We start from the raw sequence: 25,611 nt of genomic DNA, 5'->3' as shown, positions 1-25,611 counted from the left end.
GCAAGATACAAAGAAGGTCATTTCCTGTAACAATTCTTGATTATATTTTCTGAAGTCAGCAGACATTTTCATTTAAATAATTCTACAAAGGCTGCTCAAGGCCGCATGCTATTCTCCCTTGACTCATCTCTGCCTCTTTCTGGGGTTAGTGGAGACATCATTTCCATAGCCAAATGAATCAAGGAGACAAATGAACTCGTAGCCTATACTTCTTTTAATCTCACATTAGAATAAATAATTTAAGGGCTTTTGAGTGAGATTACTTGGCTTTCCAATGACTGTCTGTCAGACTTTGGAAGCAATTGTCAGAGTTTCTTCAAACTCTTATACTGAATATTAACATTTTAAAAGATCTATGCTCTTATAAAAGGGATATTAGGAAAGTTTTTTTGGAAGCAGTGCATAGTCTTTCCTTATTTTTGTCATAATTATTTGAATGTAGGACATGTATGCTCAGATGCACCTAAACTTTAAAGTATGTCCATCTCTTAGATTGGACCACTGGTTTCCAAAGCATTCACTACACCCACCTGAAAAGCAATGATAAAAACTTTCATAAATAGCATGTGTGAGGATGAACTACAACCGTTTGGAAAAGAAAGTTGGCATGGACTGTTATAATTGTAAATTATATAAAGTATCCTTAAGTAAAAATAGTCTTTGATTTAGCAATTTCATTTTTGAAAGTTTATCCTAAAAAAATAAAAGTACCAGAACACAAGAACATAAGTATAGTCATGCTTATCGTATCATTCTGTGTAGTGGTAAAGAACTTGAAACAATTTGAATGTCCAACAACAGAAGTGCTGAATAAGTTCCAGTCTATATAGAAAACAGAGATTATTATCCATTGATATGAAATAAGTTAGCATTTATATCAGCTTTCTTTTTTTAATCATATATATGCATTTTTAAAATTAAAGTATAATTGATTGACAATGTTGTGCCAATTTCTGCTGTACAGCAAAGTGACTCAGTTATATACATATATACATTCTTTTTTCATATTCTTTTCCATCCATTGGATATAGTTTCCCAAGCTTACAGTAGGACCTTACTGTTTATCCATTCTAAATGTAGTAGCTTACATCTACTAACCCCAAACTTCCAGTCCATTCCACTCCCTTCCTTCCCCTTGCCGCTTGGCAACCACAAGTCTGTTCTCTGTGTCTGTGAGTTTTTCTGTTTTGTGGATAGACTCATTTGTGCCATATTTTTATTACACATATAAGTGATATCATATAGTATTTGTCTTTTTCTTTCTGACCTACTTCACTTAGTATGATAATCTCTAGTTGCATTCATGTTGTTGCAAATGGTATTATTTCATTCTATTTTTTATGGGTGAATAGTAACCCATTTTTTTATATGTACCACATTTTCTTAATCCATTCATCTGTTGATGGACATTTAGGTTCCTAACATGTATGTCTTGGCTATTGTGAATAGTGCTGCTATGAACCTAGGAGTGCATGTATCCTTTTTTTTTTTTTTTTTTTGTCTTTTTTGGGCCACACACACAGCATATGGAGGTTTCCAGGATAGGGGTTGAATCAGAGCTGTAGCTACAGGCCTATGCCACAGCCAGAGCCATGCCAGATCCAGGCTGTGTGTGCGACCTATACCACAGCTCACAGTAATGCTGGATCCTTAATTCACTGAATGAGGCCAGGGATCAAACCTGCATCCTCACAGATACTAGTCAGATAAGTTTCCACTGAGCCATGCCAGGAACTCCCATGTATCTTTTTGAATTGTAGTTTTGTCTGGATAGATGCCCAGGAGTGGAATTGCTAGATCATATGGTAATTCTATATTTAGTATTTTGTGGAACTTCCATGCAGTTTTCTATACACTGTTGATAGGAATGTAAGTTGGTACAGCCACTGTATAGAAAACAGCATCACGGCTATTCTGACTGGTGTGAAGTGATAGGTTCCTATCACCACTATAACAAACTACCACAAATTTAGTGACTTAACACAAATTTATTATTCTACAGTTCTGTAGGTCAGAAGTCCAATACAGATCTCATTGGGTAACAATGAGATATGTTCCTTTCTGGAGGTTATGGGGAGAATCTGTTTCCTACCATAAGCAAGCAAATAAACATATAAAGATATAGGTAGATATAAGTGGCAGTAAGAATAAGTAGGAAATTATTTTAAGTTAAAAACATTGGCAACCAACCCTATATAATGCTTCCATTCCTTCTTCCCAACCAGAGAGAAGGTTTGTGCCTAGGGAAATTGATTACTCTGACAGAAAAGTTCTACTAATATCAACAAGCAAAGGATCCCTAGCATTCCTAATTATTCCAGAGTGAAGCCCATTAGTTGACAGGACCTGCTTTTATATACTGAGAACTTTCAATAACTTTTCACTATTTTGTTTGTAAATATAAATAATACATTTATATTTGTAAATAAAAGTAATATATCAGACATTTGTGGAAAAAAAGAAACTTGAACTTGGTGAAAATAGAGATAATGAACCAGAAAAAAATAACTTTAAAAACTGTCCTAAGAGATAAGGAAAGATATTGCAATAGGCATGAACATTTATCTTTTAAAAAATTAGAAAATAAAATGTTCTTAAAAAGTTAACAAAAGGGTTAACAAATAAAGTTCAGGAAATCTTTTAGAAAGTAAAAAAAAGACACAGATATGAAAGATAAAGGAAAAAAATAAGAAAATGAGAGATTCAAAGAGATTCAACATCTGGCTAACAGCATAATGAATGAAAAAGGCCCAACTGATGCCTATCAGCATTAACCTTTAGAACAATGCAGAGAACAGTGTCCTTGGAGAATAGGTCACATAAAAAAAGTAAAAAAACCAAACTACACCAACATTCTTAATGGCAACACAAGGAATTGTAAGATAGTGGAACATCAAACTTCAGTTTCTTCTGAGAAAAAGTAATTACCAACCAAGAATTCTATATACAGCTAAAACTATACATCAAATGTGTAAGGCATTTTCCAGAGGTATGCAGCCTCAAAAAACTGTTTCCTCTGTAGTTTGTGTCAATAGCTATTGAAGGATATGATCCAGGAAGATGAGTATAAACCAGAAAGAGAACATGTGATTTAGCAAAAGAGGAAGATAACACAGAAAAGCAAAGAAAATTTCCAGGATGAGGGATAAGAGAAATTTCAGGATGAAATCCCTAGAGAGAAAGCTTAGAGAAAGGCTTGTTCAGACTAGAACAGAATTATGGAGGGCTCAAGGAGGGATATCTTAAAAAAATGTAGAGATACAATGGAATAACTGATGTATCTGAATATATTCAGATAATTATACTTTCTGGGTGGGTTTGGGAATGGAAAAACATGAGACTGTAAGTTGCAAGAGGCCAGAAACTTTGGTGTTTTGTATACTGCTATATTTCTCTGAAGTCTAGAAAGTGCCTAGCACATGCTGGGAAGCTTTATAAATATGTAAGTGAATTAAATAAACAAGTAGATGGGAAATTAAGGCATTTCTAAACTCTGTATAAAACAATTTATTACATAAAGTTTAAATTTAATAATTGTACAGTTGATGGTTCAACTGTGTAGAAAATATTTACAGTTTCACTGTAAACAAATTGTGGTGTAACTATATTGAGAGGACAGAGGAAAGGAAATAGCATGTGTGTGGGTATGTATGTTAGAGAGAGAGAGGAAGCAGAAGAAAGAGAAGAGAGAAACAGGAAGAGAGGGTTAGCGTGTGAGCTGAATCATCTTTCATAACAGAAAGTCAATACTTTATGCCTACTTAAGTCTGATAATTAGAGATATAGATACAAATACTAAAAGAAACAGATAAAAACCATTTAAAAAAGTCAAAACTTTTATCTCTGAAGAGTGGAAGTCATTTGTAGAGAAGACCACTATTTTTGTATAAGCCTTGTAACTAACTGACTTTTTAAACTATGTATATGCTTGATTTCAATAGTAATAAATCAGAGCAAGTTACAAAAAGACAAATTCTGTATGATGCCACATATATGAAATATCTAGAATATAATGTATAGAAGCAAAAAGTACAAAGCACAAAAAAGTACAGCAAAAAGTGGTTGCCAGGGGCCGGGGGTAAGGGGAAATAGAGTAGGTTATTAATGGTCACAGGCTATCAGTTTCGCAGGGTAAAAAAGTTCTGGAGATTGGTTGTGCAACATTGTAAAAATATATATTATTGAACTTACACTAAAAAAACTGGTTGAGATGATTAATTTTGTGTTATGTGTATTTTCCCATAATTTAAAAATATTATGGCAAAATTGAACTAAAGAATCCTTGGGTTCTGTTCCTGATAATAGCTGAGTAGCTCCTATAGGAACAAATCTACTATGGGAACAACTATAAACTCTGGAAGGAAAAAAATAACTTGAATGCACTGAAAAGTGGCCAAAAGCAAGCAGAAACTGTGAGAGGATGAGCACTTGAAAGAAGACAGTGGCACTGGGAGGGTTTCCATTTTTTTTAAATGGCTTTTAGCTGAAGGTAGGCTTAAAGAACCAGATGATAAGAGTCTAAGCTGACCAAAGAAGCTGATAGGCAAAAAATCCTAGAGAGGAGTGAGAGAAAGAGTGAAAGCTCAAATTCTGTATAATAACCCTACTGGTTCCGCTGACCCCTGAATTAAACATGAATAGGGCAGACTTAAGAAACTCAATTAAAGTTAAAATAACTCAACAGTGGTTATCGCTGCCACTTGCTCCAAGGATACAGGGCTTGGACTCCGAGTTCAGTCAAATTAACTGCCCACAAAAAATTTAGCACTGTAAACAGAAATACAGGCATACCTTTTAAGACAGTGTGGTTTTGGTTTAAGACCAGCACAGTAAAGTGAATATTACAATAAAGGGAGTCACATAAATATTTTTATTGCCTGGTGCATATAAAAGTACACCATAGTCTATTAAATGTACATCGGCATTATGTTAAAAAAATAGTAACATTAATTTAAAAATACTTCATTGCTAAAAAGTGCTAAACATCATCTAAACTTTTAGCAAGTCATAATCATCTTGCAATAGCAAAATGAAAGATCACTGATCACTGTAACAAATATAATAATGATTATGATGTTAGAAATATTGCAAGAATTATCAAAATGTAACACAGAGACACAAGTAAGTAAATGCTATTGGAAAAATGGTGCTGCTACACTTATTCAACACAAGGTTGCCACAAGATTTCAATTTGTAAAAAACACAATTATTTGTGAAGCATGTTAAAGAGAAACGTAATAAAATGAGGTATGCCTACATAACTGAATTCCAGAGTTATTCACAATCACCAAGAAATAATCTAAAATTATGAGACATTCAAAGAAACAGGAGAACATGACTAATACTCAAAAGAAAAGTCAATCAATGGAGATAAACCCCAAGATGAACGAGGTTTTAGAATTAGCACACAAGGATTTTAAAGGAAAAAAATACTTGTAATGAATAAATTAGAAAATTTAAGCAGAGAAATATAAATTTCAACAAAGATCCAAATGGAAATTCTAAAACCAAAAAATTCAATATCTGAAATTAAAAAAAAAAAATCACCGTATGAGCTTGCCAGTAGATTGGAAATAACAAAAGACATGATGAATTTGAGGATTAGAACAATAGAAATTATCTAATATGGAGAATAAAGAAAAAAGATTTTTAAAAATTAGCAGAGAGTCAGGGATCAGTGGGACAATAACTAAAGATCTAATATACATGTAAATAGAGTTCCAAAAGGAGAGGATAAAGATGATGGGGGGAAAATATGTATTTAAAAAAATACTGGCCAAAAATTCCTTACATTTCATTAGAAGAGAATTCTCAAAAAATTGGTTTATGGATGTAAATAAATTTAACTTAAAAAAATTTTTTTTTGTCTTCTGGTCTTTTCCAGGGCCACACCCGCAGCATATGGAGGTTCCCAGGCTAGGGGTCTAATCAGAGTTGCAGCTGCCAGCCTACACCACAGCCACAGCAATGCAGGACCCGAGCCGCATCTGCGATCTACACCACAGCTCACGGCAATGCCAGATCCTTAACCCACTAAGCGAGGCCAGGGATTGAACCCGCAACCTCATGGTTCCTAGTTGGATTCATTAACCACTGAGCCATGATGGGAACTCCAATAAATTTAATTTTTATGGAAAGCAATTTAGTAATATGAATCAAGAATCTTAAAAGGATTAATATGTAGTTTAAACTAGTAATTCAACTTACAGGGATCTATACCTGTATCTATAAAAAATGTATATAAAGAGGTATGCTTCACATAATAATTTATAATAGTAAAACTTTATATAATGTAATAACAGGCCAATTGATAAATACTGAGTAATAGTTGTCACACAATAAAGAGTTGTTGAATGGATTAGTTAATATCAAGTATTCATTAAAATAGGACATCAGAAATTATGATACACTGAAAAAAGCAAAAAATAAAATTCTGTACAAGCATAATCCCTATGGTAATATAGAATATACTAGTATAAAAGAGATAGAAAGGGGATGAGAGCTCAAAGGATTGTCTCTGACTGGTAGAATTTGAATGACTTTTATTTTCTTCTTTATATTTTTCTATATTTTTCAAAATTTTATAATGTAAATTATAAAATTTTATTATAAAATTTATAATTTTAATTTGTATTTTACCACATTTATTCATATGATCAGAAAACTAGATTTATAAATATGAAGCTATAATTATATGCCAAGAATATTCTTAATATCTGTGTCCTACATATTTTTGCCTTTACCCAACATTCAAGGTTACCTTGGTCCAGAGTCACTCTCATTCATTTCCAGATTGAGCTCTTGGGGTCTAGTAATCTCTTTATGAGCAACCAGTTCTCTTGACTTAAATTCAGCTTGAGTTCTTAACCTGTAAAAATAAATTTAGATACAGAAACAGAACAAACAATCCTAAAATTTGTATGAGACCCCAAATACCTAAATTTAGAGAAAGAAGAACATAGTCGAGAACATTACACTCCATTTCGAACTGTATTACAAAGCTATAGTCATCAAACTAGCAGTGGCATACAAGTCAACACCAAAAAACCAAATAACTAGATTTTTAAAAAATGGGCAGAGGACCTGTATAGACATTTGTTCAAAAAAGACATACAGCTGGCCAACTGACACACGAAAAAATGCTTAACTTCACTAATTATAAGGGAAATGCAAATCACAACCATAATAGGGTATCACCTTACACTTGTCAGAGCAGCTATTATCAAAACGACAATAAATAACAAGTGTTGGTAAGGATGTGGAGAAAAGGGAATCCTGGTGCGCTGCTGGTGGGAGTGTAAGTTGGTGGCGCTGCTATAGAAAACATTATGGAGATTCCTCAGTAAATTAAAAAAATAACTACTATGTGATCTAGCAATTCTACTCTTGGGTACTTATCTGAAGAAAACAAAAACATTAATTAGAAAAGATATATGCACCCCTGTGTTCATTGCAGAATTATCTACAATAGCCAAGATATGAAAGAAATCTAAGTGTCCATTAATATATGAACTGATAGAGATGATGCAGTATACAATGGAATATTTCTCAGCCATAAGAAAGAATAAAATCCTGCCATTTGCAACAACATGGATGGACTTGAAGGGTATTATGCTAAGTGAAATAAGTCAGACAGAGAAAGATAAACACTGTATGATTTCACTTTTAAGTAGAATAAACAAAACAAAACAAATGAACAAACATAACTAAAAAGAAATAAGAGTCATAGATATATAGAGAACAAACAGGTGGCTTCCAGGGGGAAAGGGGTAAAGGTAGGTGAGAAATAAGTGAGGGAGATTAAGAGATACAAACATCTAGTTGCAAAATAAATGAGTCACGGGTATGAAACGTACAGTGGGGGGAATACAGTCAATAATTATTTAGTACTTTGTATGGTGACAGTTATTCTGAAATGTGTAGATATATCAAATTACTATGCTACATATCAGGAACTAACGTAATATTGTAGGTCAATTATACTTCAAAAACAAACAAACTCATAGGAAAAAAAATCAGATCTGTACTACTAGAGGTGACAGGTAGGGGGAGGGAGAATCAGATGAAGGAAGTCAAAAGGTAAAAACTTCCAGTTATAAGATAAATAAGTACCAGTGATATAATGTGCAACATAATAAATATAATGAACACTGTTGTACGTTACATGTGAAAGTTTTTACGAGAGGAAACCCTAAGAGTTCTCATCAAAAGGAAAAAAAAATTTCTATTTAACTTTGTATCTATATAAGATAATGGATATTTGCTAAACTTATCTTGGTAATCATTTCCTGATATATGTAAGTCAAATCATTACGTTGTATACCTTAAATGTATGTAGTGCTGTATGTCAATTTTATCTCAATAAAACTGGAAAAAAGAAAGTAAATGGTAAATAAACAGAGGTGAGAAAAATATAAAATCAAACTGTGAAATAAAATGACTGAAAATGCACACACACATATGTACACACAAACTGGCATAAAAACAGACACAAAGACCAACAGAAAAGAAAAGAAAACACAGAAATAAATCCTTGCATATATGGTCAATTAATCTTTGATCAGGACACCAAGAATATGCAATTGGGAAAGGATAGTCTCTTTAATAAATGGTGCTGGGAACACTGAACAGCCACGTGTAAGGAATGAAATTTGACTGCTATCTTACACCTTACATAAATATTAACTCAAAATGGATTTTAAACACTAGAATGAAAGGTCTAAAACCATAAAATATCTAGAAGAAAACAGAGGTAGTATTCACTGACATAGTCTTGGTGATGATGTTTTAGATCTGACACTGAAAGTAAAGGCAACAATAACAACAACAACAAAAAAACAAAAAAAAAGGAAATCACTAAGAAAATGAAAAGGAGTTCTGGCTAACTTGAGGAAATTATATGTGAATCATATATCTGATAAAGTTAATATACAAAATACATATAGAACTCATACAATTCAACAGGAAAAACACATAAACCAAAAAAACCCTCACCCAATTAATCATTAAAAATGAGCAGAGGCTATGAATAGACATTTTTCCAAAGAGGACATACACATGGCCAACTGTTACATGAAAAGATACTCAATATCATTAATCATCAGGGAAATGCAAATCAAAACTTCAATAAGGTATCACCTCACACGGGTTACAACGGCAGGTCAAAAAGACAAGAAATAGCAAGTGTTGGCAAGGATGTGGAGAAGTGGTATAGTCATAGAAAACAGTAGGGAAAATCCTCAGAAATTTAAAAATAGCATTACCATAGGACCTGGGACTTGAGTATTTATCTGAAGGAAATGAAACTTATGTCTTAAAGAGATATCTGCACTTCTAAGTTCACTGCAGCACTAATCACAATAGCCAAGATATGGAAACAACTTAAGTGTCCTTTGACAGCTGAGTAGATAAATAAGACATGAGACACACACACACACACACACACACACACACACACACACACACACACACACACAGTGGAATATCATTCAGTCAGGAGAAAAAAGGAAATTCTGCCATTTGCAATGACACAGACGAACCTAGAGGACATTAGGTTTAGTGAACATAGTAACATAACAAAATATGTGAGACATAACCAAAACAGGGCTGAGAGGGAAATTTATGGCACTAAATGCTTCTGGTAAAAAACAAGAAAACTCTCAAATCAATAATTTAAGATCCTACCTTAAGACAGAAGAAAGAATAAGATAAGTCCAAAGCAAGCAGAAAGAAGGAGATAGGAGATGGAATTAAGATGGCAGAGTAGAAGGAGTGGAGCTTACCTTCTCTCAAAAAGCAACAAAATTACAACTAACTGCTGAACAACTTTCAACCAAATAGAATGTGAACTAACAAAAAAGATATCCTACCCCAGAGGACAAAGAGGAGGCCACATCAAGACAGTAGGAGAGGCAATTACTTGATATAAGCAATCCCATACACAATGGGTGGGCAGCCCATAGACTGGAAAGTAACTGTATTACAGAGACTTACCTATGGAAGTAAGAGTTCTGAGGCCCACATCAGGTTCCCACAGCTGGTGATCTGGCATTGGGAGAAGGAGCCCTGGAGCAGCTGGCATTGAAGGCCAGTGGGGTTTGTGTGCAGGAGCTCCATGGGACTGGGGGAAACAGAGACCCCATTCTTAAAAGGTGCACACAGGTTTTCATGTGCACTGGGTCCCAGGGCAAAACAGAGGCTCCATAGGAATCTGGGTTAAATCTGACTACATTTCTTGGAAAATTTCCTGGGAAAACAGGTGGGTGACTGTGGCTCATTGTGGGGGAAAGGACATTGGAGGTAAAAGTCTCAGTAATAATCATGAATATGTGCTCCTCTAGAAGTGGCCATTTTGGAAAAAAAAATCTGGCCCCACCTATCAGGGTTGAGAAGTCCCAGGACAAACAATAATCCAGGTGGGATTACAGCCCCATGCATCAGCAAACAGGCTGACTAAAGACCCCAGGCACACAGCCACTTCTAATCTCACCCAGAAACAAAGCTCCACCCACCAGAGGGATAAGAATCAGCTTCACCTACCAGTAGGCAGGCACCAGTCCCTCTCATTAGGAAGCCTAGAGTAAGCCCGCATACCAACTTCAGCCATGGGGGTGGGGGGAGGGCAGACATTAGAAACAAGAGGGGCTACAACTCTATTGTCTGCACAAAGGAGACCATACAAAAAAATCTATATAAAATGAAAAGGCAGAGAATTATGACTCACATACGGGAGCAAGGAAAAAACCCCAGAAAACACAGCTAAGTGATGTGGAGATTATCAACCTCCATGAAAAAGACTAGACTGATTATAGTGAAGATGATTCAAGATCGTGGAAATAACTGTAGGCAAAGACTGATAAATTACAAGAAACATTGAGCAAAGAAATACAAGATTTGGAGTTCCCGTTGTGGCGCAGTGGTTAACGAATCTGACTAGGAACCATGAGGTTGAGGGTTCGGTCCCTGCCCTTGCTCCGTGGGTTAAGGATCCTGCGTTGCCGTGAGCTGTGGTGTAGGTTGCAGACGCGGCTCGGATCCCGTGTTGCTGTGGCTCTGGCGTAGGCCAGTGGCTACAGCTCCGATTCGACCCCTAGCCTAGGAACCTCCATATGCCTTGGGAGCGGCCCAAAGAAATAGCAAAAAGACAAAAAAAAAAAAAAAAAAAAAAAAAAACCAACCATCCAACCAAACAAACAAACAAAAAAAACCCTGAAAATAAAAAAAAAAGAAATACAAGATTTAAGGATTAAGCAAGCAGAGATGCAAAATAAAATAATTGGAATAAAAAATTCATTAGAAGCAACCAACAGCAGAATAAGCAGGCAGAAGAACAAATAGATGAGGTGGAGGATAGACTAGTGGAAATCACTGATGTGGTACAGAAAAGAGAAAAAAGATTGAAAAGAAATGAAGACAGTCTAAGTGAATTCTGGGACAAAATTAAACACCCCAACATCCATATTATTGGGGTGCCAGAAGGAAAAGAGAGAGATTAAGGGACAGAAAAAAATATTTAAGAGATAACAGCCAAAAACTTAGGGAAGTTAGGCAACATGACAAAGGAATCACCCACTCAAATCCAGGAAGCACAATGAGCAACATATACAATGAACCCAAGGAGGAATACCCCAAGACACATATTACTCAAATGGACCAAAATTAAAAACAAAGAGCAAATATTGGAAACAGCTAGAGAAAATAAACAACATACAAGGGAACCCCAGTAAGGTTATTGGGAGATTATTCAGCAGAAACTCTTCAGGCCAGAAGGGAGTGGCACAATATACTTAAAGTGATGAAAGGAAAAAACCTCCAACCAAGATTACTTTACCCAGCAAGGTTCTCATTCAGATTTGAAGGAGAACTCAAAAGCTTTATAGACAAGCAAAAGCTAAGAGAATACAGCACCACTAAACCAGCTTTACAACAAATACTAAAGGAACTTCTCTAGGTGGAAAAGAAAAGACCACAACTAGAAACAAAAATATTATGACAAGGCTCACCAGTAAAGGAATAAGTATAGTAAAGGTAGGATATCATCCACACACAAATATGCTACCAAAATCAAAAATCATGAGAAGAAGAGGGTACAGATGTAGGACACTGGAGATGAACTTGCAATTAAGAGACCAACAACTTAAAACAATCTTCTATATATGTAGACTACTATATCAAAACTTCAGGGTAACTGCAAGCCAAAAATCTACAATAGATACACACACAAATAAGAAAAAGCAATCCAAACAGAACACTAAAGATAGTCATCATCAAACCACAAGAGAAAAGAACAAGAGAATAAGGGAAGAAAAAAGAGCAACAAAAACAAATCCAGAACAGTTAATAAAATGGCAATAAGAACATATATAGCAATAATTACTTTAATGCAAATGGAATAAATGCCCCAATAAAAAGACACAGACTGGCTGAATGGATGCAAAAACAAGACTCATGTATATGCTGTCTTTAAGAGACCCAATTCAGTTCTAAGGATACATACAAACTGAAAGTGAGAGGATGGAACGAAATATTCCATGCAAACAAATCAAAAGAAAGCTGGAGTAGCAATACTCATATGAGACAAAACAGACCTTAAAATAAAGAATATTATGAGACAAATAAAGATATTATGTAGGAGTTCCTGTGGTAGCGCAGTGGTTAATGAATCCGATTAGGAACCATGACGTTGTGGGTTCAATCCCTGGCCTTGCTGAGTGGGTTAAGGATCCAGCGTTGCCATGAGCTGTGGTGTAGGTTGCAGAGGCGGCTTGGATTCCGCATTGCTGTGGCTCTGGCGTAGGCCGGTGGCTACAGCTCTGATTCAACCCCTAGCCTGGGAAGCTCCATATGCCGCAGGAGCGGCCCAAGAAATGGCAAAAAAAGACAATTAAAAAAAAAAAAAGAAAAGAAAATTAAAAAAAAAGATATTATGTAATGATCAAAGGATCCATCCAAGAAGATATAATGATTTGTAAATATATATGCATCCAACATAGGATCACCTCAATATATAAAGCAATTGCTAACAACCTTAAAAGGAGAAGTTGGCGATAACACAATAATAGTGGGGGACACCCTATGTACAGCAATGGACAGATCATCCAGATGGAAAATTAACAAGGAAACACAGTCCCTAAATGACTCATTAGACCAGATGGACTTAATAGATATTTATAGAACATTCCATCCAAAAGCAGCAGAATACAGTCTTCTCAAGTGCACACAGAATGTTCTCTAGGATTGATCACATTCTGGGTTACAAATCAAACCTTGGTAACTTTAAGAAAATTTATGTCATATCAAGCATCTTTTCTGAACTCAAGGCTATATGACTGGAAATCAACAAGAAAAAAATCTGCAAAAACCACAAACACATGGAGACTAAACAACATGCTACTAAACAACTGATGGATCACTGAAGAAATCAAAGAGGAAATTAAAAAATACCTGGAAGCAAATGACAACAAAGATACAATAACCCAAAACATATGGGATGCAGCAAAAGCGGTTCTAAGAGGGAAGTTTATAGCAATACAAGACTACCTCCAGAAACAAGAAAAAGCTCAAATAAATAACCTAACTCTACACCTAAAGCAACTAGAGAGGGAGGAACAGACAAGATCTAAAGTTAGCAGAAGGAAAGAAATCATAAACATCAGAGCAGAAATTGATGAAATAGAAATGAAGAAAACCATAGAAAAGATCAATGAAACTAAAAGGTGGTTCTTTGAAAAGATCAACAAAATTAATAAACCCTAGCTAGACTCATGAAGAAAAACAGAGAGGACTCAAATCAATAAAATTAGAAATGAAAAAGGAGAAGCACAACAGACATCACAGATATAGAAAGAATCATAAGAGATTACCACAAGCAACTATACGCCAATAAAACGGATAACCTAGGGAGTTCCCTTTGTGACTCAGCAGTTAACAAACCCAACTAGGATCCATGAGGATGTGGGTTCAATCCTTGGCCTCACTCGGGGGTTTAAGGATCTCCAGTTGCTGTGAACTATGGTGTAGGTAACAGATGCAGCCTGGATCCCACATTGCTGTGGTATAGGCTAGTGGCTGTAGCTCCAGTTCAAGTTCTAGCCTGGGAACTTCCACATGCCGCAGATGCGGCCCTAAAAAGCAAAAAAAAAAAAAAAAAAAAAAATCCAACAAATAAAAGTCTAGGACCAGATGGCTTTGCAGGCGAATTCTATCAAACATTTAGAGAAGAGCTAATACCTATCTTTTTGAAACTATTTCAAAAAATTGCAGAGGAAGGAATACTCCCAAACTTATTTTATGAGGCCACCATCACTCTGATACCAAAACCATACAAAGATACCAAAAAAGAAAATAAGCCAATATCACTGATGAATATAGATGCAAAAATCCTCAACAAAATATTAGCAAACTGAGTCCAAAAATATATTAAAAGGATTGTACAGCCTGATCAAGTGGGATTTATCCCAGGGATGCAAGGATTTTTCCAATATCCACAAATCAATCAGTGTGATACACCACATTAACAAACCGAAGGATAAAAACTGTATGATCCTCTCAAGAGATGCAGCTAAAACTTTTAACAAACCTATTTCTTACAAAAATCCTCCAGAAAGTGGGCATAGAGGGAACTTACCTCAACATAATAAAGGGCATATATGATAAACTCACAGCTAAAGTCATTCTCAATGGTGAAAAGCTGAAAGATTCCCTGCTAAGATCAGGAACAAGACAAGGGTGTCCACCCTTGCCACTAGTATTCAACATAGTTTTGGAAGTCTTATCCACAGTAATTAAAGAAGAAGAAGAAATAAAAGGAAATCAAATGGGAAAGGAAGAGGTTAAAACTATCGCTGTTTGCAGATGACATGATACTATAGCTAGAAAATCATAAAGATGTTACCAGAAAACCTTTAGAACTCATCAATGAATGTGGTAAAGTTGCAGGATACAAAATTAATACACAGAGATTGACTGCATTTCTATATGCTAACAACAAAAGATCAGAGAGAGAAATTTGGGAAATAATCCCATTTACCATCCCATCAAAAAGAATAAAATACTTTGGAATAAACCTACCTAAAGAGACAAAAGACCTGTACTCTGAAAACTATAAGACGCTGATGAAAGAAATCAAAGATGACACAAACAGATGGAAAGACATACCATGCTCTTGGACTGGAAGAATCAATATTTTCAAAATGACCATATTACCCAAGCAACCTACAGATTCAATAAAATCCCTATCAAATTACCATGGACATTTTTCACAGAACTGGAACAAAATATTTTAAAATTTGTTTGGAGGCATAAAAGGCCCAGAATAGCCAAAGACATCCTGAGAAAGAAAAATGGAGCTGGAAGAATCAGGCTTCCTGACCTCAGACCATACTAACAAAGCTACAGTCATCAATACCATATGATACTGGCACAAATGCAGAAATACAGATCAATGAAAGAGGACACAAAGCCCACAATTAAACCCACACACCTACAGTCAACTAATCTATGACAAAGGAGGCAAGAATATACAATGGAGAAAAGATAGTCCCTTCAGTAAGTGGTGCTGGGAAAACTGGATAGCTACATGTAGAAGAATGAAATTAGAACACTTTCTAACACCATACACAAAAATAAACTCCAAATGGCTTAAAGACCTAAATGTAAGACTGGATACTATAAAACTCTTAGAGGAAAACACAGCCCAAACACTCTCTGACATAAACCATGGCAATATCTTCTCAGATCCACCTCCTAGGGTAATGACAATAAAAACAAAAATAAACAAATGGGACTTAATTAAACTTAAAAGTTTATGCACAGCAAAGGAAACCCTAAACAAAACAAAAAGAGAACACATAGAATGGGAGAAAGTATTTGCAAATGAAGTGACTAAAAAGGAATTAAACTCTAAAATTTATAAATACCTCCTGCAGCTCGATACCAAAAAAACAACACCATCAGAAAATGGGCAGAAGATCTAAACATACAATTCTCCAAAGAAGACATACAGATGGCCAAAAAACACATGAAAAGATGTTCAACATCACTCATTATTAGAGAAATACAAACCAAAACTTCTTTGAGGTACCACCTTACACCAGCCAGAATGGCCATCATCAAAAAGTCTATAAACAATAAATGCTGGAGAGGGTGTGGAGAAAAGAGAACCCTATTATACTATTATTGGGAGTGTAAATTGGCGCAACCACTATGGAAAAGAGTATGGAGATTCCTCAAAAAACTAAAAATAGAATTACCATTTGATCCAGCAATCCCACTCATAGGCATCCATCTAGAGAAAACTATGACTTGAAAAGATACATGTATTCCAATGTTCACTGCAGCACTGTATACAATAGCCAAGACATGGAAGCAACCTAAATGTCCATTGACAGAGGAGTGGATAAAGAAGACATGGTACACATTCACAATGGAATATTACTCAACCATAAAAGGAAAGAAATAATGGCATTTGCAGCAACATGGATGGACCCAGAAATTATCATACTAAGTGAAGTTAGACAATGAGACACCAATATCATTTGCTATCACTTATATTCAGAATCTAAAAAAAGGATATAATAAACTTCTTTTCAGAAGAGATACTGACTCATACACTTTGAAAAACTTATGGTTCCCAAAGACAGGTTGGGTGTGAGGGGATGGGCTGCGGGTTTGGGATGGAGATGCTATATAATTGGTTTGTGATGATCACTGTAAAAGTATAAATGTAATAATAGTATAAATGTAATAAAATTCATTGAGAAAAAAAGAGAAGGAAGTAATAAAGAAATAAATGAAATAAACAAGACCAGTATGACCTAGATACCAAAACCAAAGATATATAAAGAAGAAAACAACAAACCAATATCCCTAATAAATATTGATGTAAATATCCTTAATAAAATTAAATAGAAATTAGTAATATGTAAAAAGTGTTATACACTCTGACCAAGGAGGTTTTTTCTACGAATGCAAGGCTAGGTTAACATTAAACAATCAATCAATACAATCTACCATACTGTCAGGCTAAAAAAGAAAAATCACACAATCACACCAATTAAAACATAAAAGGTATCTGACAAAATTAACAAACATTCACGATAAAAACAAGGGATAAAACTTTAAAAAAATCAAACTTTGTAAAAATTAAAAACTTTTGCTCTGTGAAAGATTTTTTTTTTTTTTTTGTCTTTTTAGGGCCGCACCCATGGCATAAGGAGGTTCCCAGGCTAGGGGTCCAATGGGAACTGTAGGCGCCGGCCTACACCACAGCCATAGCAATGCCAGATCCAAGCAAGGTCTGTGACCTAACACCACAGCTCACAGCAACACTGGATCCTTAACTCGATGAGTGAGGGCCAGAGATCCAACCTGCGTCCTCATGGATGCTAGTCAGAATCATTTCAGCTGAGCCAGGACAGGCACTCCAAAAGATTCTTTTTAGAGATTGGAAATACAAGGTATAGGCCAGGAGAAAATACTTGCAATCTACCTGACAAGGGACTTATACCTAGAATGTATAAAGAACTCTCAAAACTCAACAGTAAAACAATTCAAACCATTCAGTTAGAATATGGTGAAAGATATTAACGAGACAATTTACTTGAAAGAATGGAAGGAAGACTAATAAGGAAATGAAAAGATTCTCACTATCACTATCCACTAGGGAAATGCAAACTAATCACTATACACAGATTAGAACATGTCAACTTAAAATTTGTGACAATACCAAATGCCAGCATGGATGTGGAGAAGTGATTTCTCATATGTTACTTATAGAAAAGTATTTCAAACTAAATGTGGTATAAGCTAAATATGATCTTACTGTATGATTTAGTAGCCATACTTCTAGCTTTCATTTGTAGAAACAAAAATATTAGGTCACACAAAAATGGGTGGGAAAATGTACATGGCAGCTCTATTTGTAACAATCAAAAAACTGAAAACAACCTAATTGTTCTTCTATAGATAAATGATTAAACAAATCATGGTATATCCATATCATGGAATACTACTTGGAAATAAAAATGTACAATATATCCAACAACCTAGATGGTTCTTAGCAGCATCATGTTGAACGAGAAGAGCCAATATCAAAATTTCACATACTGTATAATTGCTCTTATATAACATTCTCAAAATAACAAAATTATAGAAATAGACAACAGATTAGGAGTCCTATGGGGTTAGGGATTGTGGAAGTAGAGTGACTCTTACAGTGGCGTACAAAGGAAACCTTGGTGGTGCTGAAATAGTTCTGTATTTTGATTGTGGTTCTGGTTACACAAATCTACATATGCGATAAAATGGCACAGAACTGCACATACACATACCAATTATTAATTTTCATAATATATTATAGTTGTATAGAATGTAAAATTTGGAGAAACTAGGTGAACGGTACATGGAACCCCTCTATACTATTTTTATTACTCCTATCAATCTATATTTCAAAATAAAAAGTTTAAAAAATCTATAATATGCATAAATGTTTATAATTTATTTATACACAAAACTTGTTCAAACTCTGTTTCATAGCTCTTTCATCTAATCTAGAGTGATCAAGAGAACAATACAGACTTTATTATCATTACACATTATTTGAATATGCAATGCTGTTCAAATGAAGATGCCCAATCTAAAATTATACATTCTTCCCTGCTACACTGTGCCTCTTTAAAGACTGCCTTTAATTCCTTTTTCTATCCCAAGTACCTAGAACCATTCCTCACATAACATAGGCATTCAATAAATGTTTGCTGAATGAAGTTCTCAGGAGAGACTACACATTAACTGGAGGATTAGAGATTGGGGTCATAAAATTGAAGTAATAGGAGTTCCTGTCATGGCTCAGTGGAAATGAATCTGACTAGTATCCATGAGGATGCAGGTTTGATCCCTGGGCTTGCTCAGTGGGTTAAGGATCCAGCATTCCTGTGAGCTGTGGTGTACATCAGTGATGTGGCTTGGATTCTATGTTGCTGTTGCTGTGGCTGTGGCATAGGCCAGTGGCTACAGCTCCGATTCGACCCCTAGCCTGGGAACCTCCATATGCTGCAGGTGCAGCTCTGAAAAAAAAAAAAAAATCAAAGCAACATTTCAGCCTTTGGTGACAATATTATTATAAGAGGCTTCATTTTCATTTACTTTAAAAGCCTCAGGTTTCAACAATGAAGAATAAAACTGATCATGAAAGAAAAGAAAAAGGAAGATCACTTCTGCTTCTTAGAACAGCGTTATACTGAAGGGAAAAATTGCAAAATGGAACTTTCAAAGAAATTAAGTATTTAAAAATATCAGGCAGAGTCTAAAAATGAAAGAAAATAAACTCTAAGAAGTAAAAGAAAATAACACTAGTATTAAGTGTGTCTATATGATCTATGTGTCTAATAAGAATGTGTATAAAGGGGAAACGGTACATTTGACCAAGGAGGAAATGGCAGGGACAGCCCCCCCCCCATTTCCCTAAGAAAACTTGAAATTTACTTTTTAAAAGAGATACAAATGCCATATTTTCTTGTGTTTCAAATATAATTGTGTCTGATTTATAACTATTTTTGCTTGAATAAATTAAGATAGCAAACTTTATGACTCTGCATGTAAAAAGCTATGTTGAACACAATATAATATCTATAGCACTTTCGTTTTTTTGAAACATTGTTCTTACGAAAAAATTGTTAAAGGGAGGATAGTTAAATGTGGATAAGTGTTTAAGAATTGGTTATTGAACAGGTCATGTTTCATGACCAGAAAAGGCTGAATTTAGAGGATTCCCATCCTTTGTTACATGGAATGATGACAACTAGTCAGACTTCACAGTCTGATTTCACATCCCGAAATCTTCAGCTTTTATTTAGTGCCCAGTATGTTCTACAGTGACATCAAACAGTAAAGTATTTTGTGTAAAGATAATATCATTTAAAAATACCATCTTTGGAATCCAGCAAAAATTACACTGGACTGCTCAGAAGTAGATACTCTAAGCTAACATTCTGGAAGACAAGGTAATATTTCAAGCCTTTCCTGAAGGACAGTGGCATTTACTTGGAAGTCATAGTGGTATGCATCTTGACAAGGCAAGATCCTGAGGGACTTCTGTTCCTCTTCTGTTATAACAACACAGCACTCATTTTACACTGAGTTCTCCTAGCTACGGACATCACTGAAAGAACAGGTAGGACTCACCAATTATAATCCAGTCTAGATTGATGAAGCTGCTGCTGTTTTAGGAGAAGTTTTGTCTCCTGCTGGGCCAGCAGGTGCTGAAGGCGCTCCTTTTCAATTTCCAGCTCCATCTTCTGAAGCATAAGTTGCTGCCTTCTATCTTCTGAGAGCTGCCTTTTGATTTCAGTTTCACTAGGTTGCAGTGCCCCTTGGCCATGCATCGGAGACACACAGGAAAGCCCACAGTAACTGCACGATTCTGGATATGTCTTGGAATGCCGAGGGGCCATGTTTGTAGGCTGGCTCTCATGAACATGATCTGCATTTCCAGAAAGTCTATGACCACAACACTGACTAGACGGAGCAGCCTTTGGGCGTTGGCATTCCTTCACCTTCAATTCCTCTGGTGGAGCTTTCTCTGTAGGGATTGAATCTGCTAGTTTTCTCCCTGGGGATCCATGATTACATGTTCTGGTCTCTGAGGGCACTTTGTCCACAATCTCTTTGGGATAATGAAGGGCTGCTGGTTTCAAAGAATTATTCCTAAATTCCACAAGGGCTTCTAAAGCTGGGTCCTGATTGGCAGACTTAGGCTTTTGCTTGGTTTGATAATAGGTTTGCGGCCTGGCTGCACTCAAGTAGGAGCCATCCAGTTCCACTGATGAAGACTGGAGAGTGCCTCTTCTATTGGATACCTAAAAGGGACCATAAGACCACTTGTCAAATAAGCACAACAGAAGGAGGTGTTCCTTTTGGCTTTTCAGAAATCAGCGATATATGCTTGCCAAGACAAAGAGCTGTGTGTTTTGTTTTCATCAATAATAAATGATGGTATTCACACAGCTAAACAGACATGTGCCACAAAGCTAAACTCATCTGCAAACAATCCTCATTTCAGTAAAATCCACATGGATAAGAAAAAGAAAGTGCTGCAACTCACTGCTTAAGCAAGATTTCAGAAATTGCAAATAATGACAGTTAACATTAACTTTGAGAAGAAAAACATTAAATGTTAATGTCTTAAAATGTCTAATTTTGAGTACTAAGCCATGAAATCCATTTAGTCCATTACACAGCATGAGATGTGATGCAAAATATTTCACCTTATACTGAATACGATGTTAGTTACTGCTAGAAATTTGATGAGTTTTTATAGATGTCTTTACAGCACACAGATAAAACCATTTTCAGCAAAATATGATTCTAATCAAAAGCAGTTATTTAAATACAAAACATATTTAATTTCAGCTATAAACATAAGTGATTTTTCAGTTAAGCTGTTCAAGTGATTACAATCTGATAGAACTCAGGCAGAAGGGAAGAAATTGCAAATTGCCTTTGACAGGTCAGTAGAGTAAGCTTTCCCAGCATTTTTGTGTCAAGCCTGTTCTATCAGGGAGAACAAAACTTAGTTTTTATCAGTGATTCTCAAGCTGGAGCATGTATCAGAATGACCTGGAGGGCTTGGTAAATGTGAATTGCTTGGCTTAATCCCCAGAGCTTCCAATTCAGTAATCTAAAAGCAGAGTGGGAGAATCTGCATTTTTAACAAGGTCCCAGGTGATGATGATGCTGCCAATGGAACCACATTTTGAGAACCACTGGTCTGTTTCATGGGCCATTTGACTCCTCCTCTGTCTGTCTTATGAGGATCACTGTAATTACATCAGGTTTACCCAGGTAATCCTAGATAATTTCATCTCAAAATCCTTAATTTAATCACATTTGTAAAGTCTCTTGTCATACAAAATCTCTTATGCCATATAAAGTGACATTCACAGGTCCAGGAATTCAGGAGGCCATTATTCAGTTTGCCACAACTTTTATATATGAACTAATTCATAAGGGGTTGAGGTGGTTACCTATTCTAGAGACCCAGAATGAATGAGTAACTGAGATCACTAACAGAAGGGGAAAAAAATCCCACTGATTTACTTTGCAATAGTTGAAAACGATGCATTGATAGGTAAAAAGTGTCAACTGACAGATATACAGCAATACCATGTTTCCTATCTTATGATAAAAGAGGCTATTACAAAGACTCTTAAGATTTTAAGTGAATTTCTAAAGCAATTATGTTAAAGGAGGTTCTATTTAAATGAGAAGGAGCCACATCTGGGGAGAAGACTTAGACCTTTTCAAAGAAGACAAATGGGAATTCCAGGGGTGGCTCAGCAGTAATGAACTGGACTAGTATCCTATGAGGACACGGGTTCACTCCCTGGCCTCACTCAGTGAGTTAAGGATCTGGGGTTGCCGTGAGCTGTGGTGTAGGTTGCAGATACTGCTTTGGTCCACTGTTGCTGTGGCTGTGGTGTAGGTTGGCAGCTGCAGCTCCAATTTGACCCCTACCCTGGAAACTTCTATATGCCACAGGTGTGGTCCTAAAAAAAAAGGCAAAAAAAACCCCCAAAAACAAAGAGGATACACAATCTTGTACACTAAGCAAATGATAAGCCACAGAATATGAACTAGTTTTAGGGTAAAATTTATGATGAACTAGCTCATAAAAAAATTAAACATTTTTACACCTAAAGGAAAACTGTAGTTCACATTAATCTTCCTTACTCTGAACGTCTGTAGCACTTACTGTCAACAGAAATATTTAACATTTATCATTTCCTACTTTGTGTGATAAACTATCTTTTTATAGAATCATTATACTTTGAAACGACAGATAAATTTTTTACAAGTCCAGACCCTTAAATCAACTATTTTATATCATCGCATATTTTGTAATCCATGTATCATTAATATAACACTATACAGCATGTATTACTTTATGTTCTCATTTTTGCCCCTTAACACTATTTACATATGTGCATTTTTAGGTACTGACATAGCTTACAGTTGTTACTTTAATGGTATTGATTGTTACATTATTCACAAATGTTGGTATGTGGAATATTTCTAAAATTTTTTTATAGTTAACTTTTTTTTTCTTTTGGCTTTGCCTGCAGCATGCAGAAGTTCCTGGGCCAGGGACCGAACCCCAGTGACCCGAGCTGCTGCAGTGGCAATGTTGGATCTTTAACCCACTGAGCCACCAGAGAACTCCTTAACTGAAGTTTTAGAGAGGCAGTGTAACGATGATTTCCATCTATGCCTCTGATCAAAGAGAATACTGCTTTGCCAATTACCTGCTGGGTGACTGTGCATGTTGGTAGGCAGAATTCTAAGATGGTCCCTAAGATTTCTATTCTCTTGGTGTACTCATCCTATATTATCTCCTCCTCTTGAGTGTGGGTAGAACTTGTGAATGTGACCAGATATCAATCCTATGATTATGTTACATTATATGGCAAAAAGGACTTCAAAGATATAACTAAGGCTCCTTATCAGCTGGCTTTGAGTTACTAAAAAGAGATTATCTTGTGTGGGCCAGACCTAGTCAGGTAAGTCCTTTAACCAAGGGTCTGCCCCCACAAGGTCAGAGATGGTCCTACTGGCCTTGAAGAAATAAGCTACTGTGTTATGGGAGGTCTTATGGAGGGGCTCATGCGGCAATGACTTCTGAAGCAGTTTCTAGCCAACAGTAAACAAGAAAACAAGGCACCTGTCATACATATGCAAGGAAATAAATTCTGCCAATAACTCTGTGGGCTTGGAAGAGGACCCAGAGCTCCCAACTGAATGCAGTCCTGCTGTTATCTCGATTGCAGCCTTCTAAGACTCTGAGCATAGGCCCCAACTAAGCTGTACCAGACTCTTGACCCGCAAAAACTGTGAGATAGTAAATGTGTGTTATTTTTAGCTGCTAACCTTGTAGTAATTGTTATAAAGCAGTAAAAAGCTAGTACAGCATATTATTCAACTTGCCTGAGCCTCAGGTTTCTCAACAGTTAAACAGGGATTAAAAATAGTACCTGTATCAAAACTGAATGTGGTGGTGAGACACGTGGGCAGTTATCAAGGGTGCTAATTTATAAGGGTACTAATTTACAAAATGGAAAAACAAACCTTATATTCACCCAAACTTCTTTCAAGGAGAACACCATGGTGTACTTGTGTGTAGGTGAAGGGGTGAGATGCCCAAGGGGCATGTTCAGTTACAACAGATTATCTCCAAACTGTCTCAAAAGATAATGAGTTCAGTTATCTCTATTTTCTACAGTGAGGTCTGTAGGTGGGCCAGAGTTGAACTACCTGAGATAATAGAGGGTCTTCGTCTTTTTCCCTCATACAAAGGAAATCAGTCTTACAGTGACATCTCGCACTGCCTTGTGATAATTATATGAGATAATTCATATACAGTGCTTTGGACAGTGTTTAATATAAAGTTCACAGTTTTAAAAATGTTTCCTATTATTACTTCTACTACTACTATTACTACTACTATTATGACTGACTTCTCTGCCTTAACAATTTTTGTAGGTAAGGGCTATATTTACTCCCCTATATGAAGAGCACTTGGGCTTGTACACAGTACATTCTCAGAACTATGGGCTGACTATCGGTTTAGCAGAAAAATTCGAGTTAGGTTATAGGTCACAGTAACTAAAGAAAAGAAAATTAGAATCCATGATTGGGCTAAATCATGAGCTACTAAGGAAGAAGAGAGAAGAAATAGAAAACTGCCTGTTAAGTTCTGATTATTTTATTAATTAAGACAAATACTGCCTCTGGGACACATGGAAGTCACAGTGGGCCTCAATGAAACAGATGTAGTTTTCTGTCTGAGGCTGCTCTGTGCTTTCTACATGGTATTTACAAATACATCTTCTATTAAACCAACAAAAAATCCCAAACTGTCTCACACATATGGATTCGATATGAATTTTTCAGATATAACACTAACTTAAAAACTATTCGATTTTGTAAAAAATGGAGGCATAACTTCTATAAAATAAAAGGTACATATTTAAGTATACAGGTTGATGAATTTTTACACTTGCATTTAACCATGTAATCATCACCCGGACCAAGTTATAGAACAATTCCATCACCCTAGAAAGTTCCTTTGTTCTCTTTCTAGTCAATATCACCTCCTCACGCTCTCAGGCATAACCATTATTCTGGCTCTTATGGTTATAAATTAGTTTTGCCTATGTTGAACTTCATATAAATGGAATCATACATTATGCTACTCTTTTGTACCTGGCTTCTTAAGCTCAACATAATTTTTGAGTATCTTCTATGTTGTATATATCAATAGTTCATTCTTTTTTATTGCTGCATAGTACTTCACTGTATAAATATAGCAAAATTTGTTTATTCATTCTTTTATTGGATTAGGTTGTTTCCAGTTTAGGGCTATTGTAAATAAAGCTGTATGAATATTCTCATACAAACCCCATTTTAAAAAACAAAAGACATATGCATTTATTTCTCTTGGGCACAGGACAGGCATACATTTGACTTTATTAATTAGAAATAGCTAATAAGTTTGCCAAAGTGGTCATTCTGTTTTATATCTGCATCAGCAAATAAAGAGAGTCCCAGTTGCTTCAC

General features: G+C 35.7%; 1 protein-coding gene across 18 annotated transcripts in view; it reads right to left on the bottom strand.

Annotated features, from left to right (window-relative positions):
* KIAA1328 overlaps positions 1–25,611 on the bottom strand; it is a 365,741-nt gene that overhangs the window by 103,902 nt on the left and 236,228 nt on the right. For 11 of the 18 annotated variants that reach the window (XM_021096288.2, XM_084964498.1, XM_084964499.1 and 8 more), the window contains 2 exons: positions 20,182–20,855; positions 6,761–6,868 (listed from right to left, as the gene is read on the bottom strand). In XM_021096288.2, the coding sequence (XP_020951947.2) occupies positions 6,761–6,868; positions 20,182–20,855 (782 nt within the window). The remainder of the gene's footprint in view (positions 1–6,760; positions 6,869–20,181; positions 20,856–25,611) is intronic. The other 7 variants (XM_084964500.1, XM_084964503.1, XM_021096289.2 and 4 more) reach the window with 1 other exon arrangement.

The sequence above is a fragment of the Sus scrofa genome, chromosome 6 (genome assembly GCF_054392235.1).
Source record: "Sus scrofa isolate SSC_HxYL_T2T_F1_AM1 chromosome 6, Sscrofa_HxYL_maternal_Yorkshire_Landrace_v2.0, whole genome shotgun sequence".
NCBI lineage: Eukaryota > Metazoa > Chordata > Mammalia > Artiodactyla > Suidae > Sus > Sus scrofa.
This window is presented reverse-complemented; position numbering and strand designations above follow the sequence as displayed.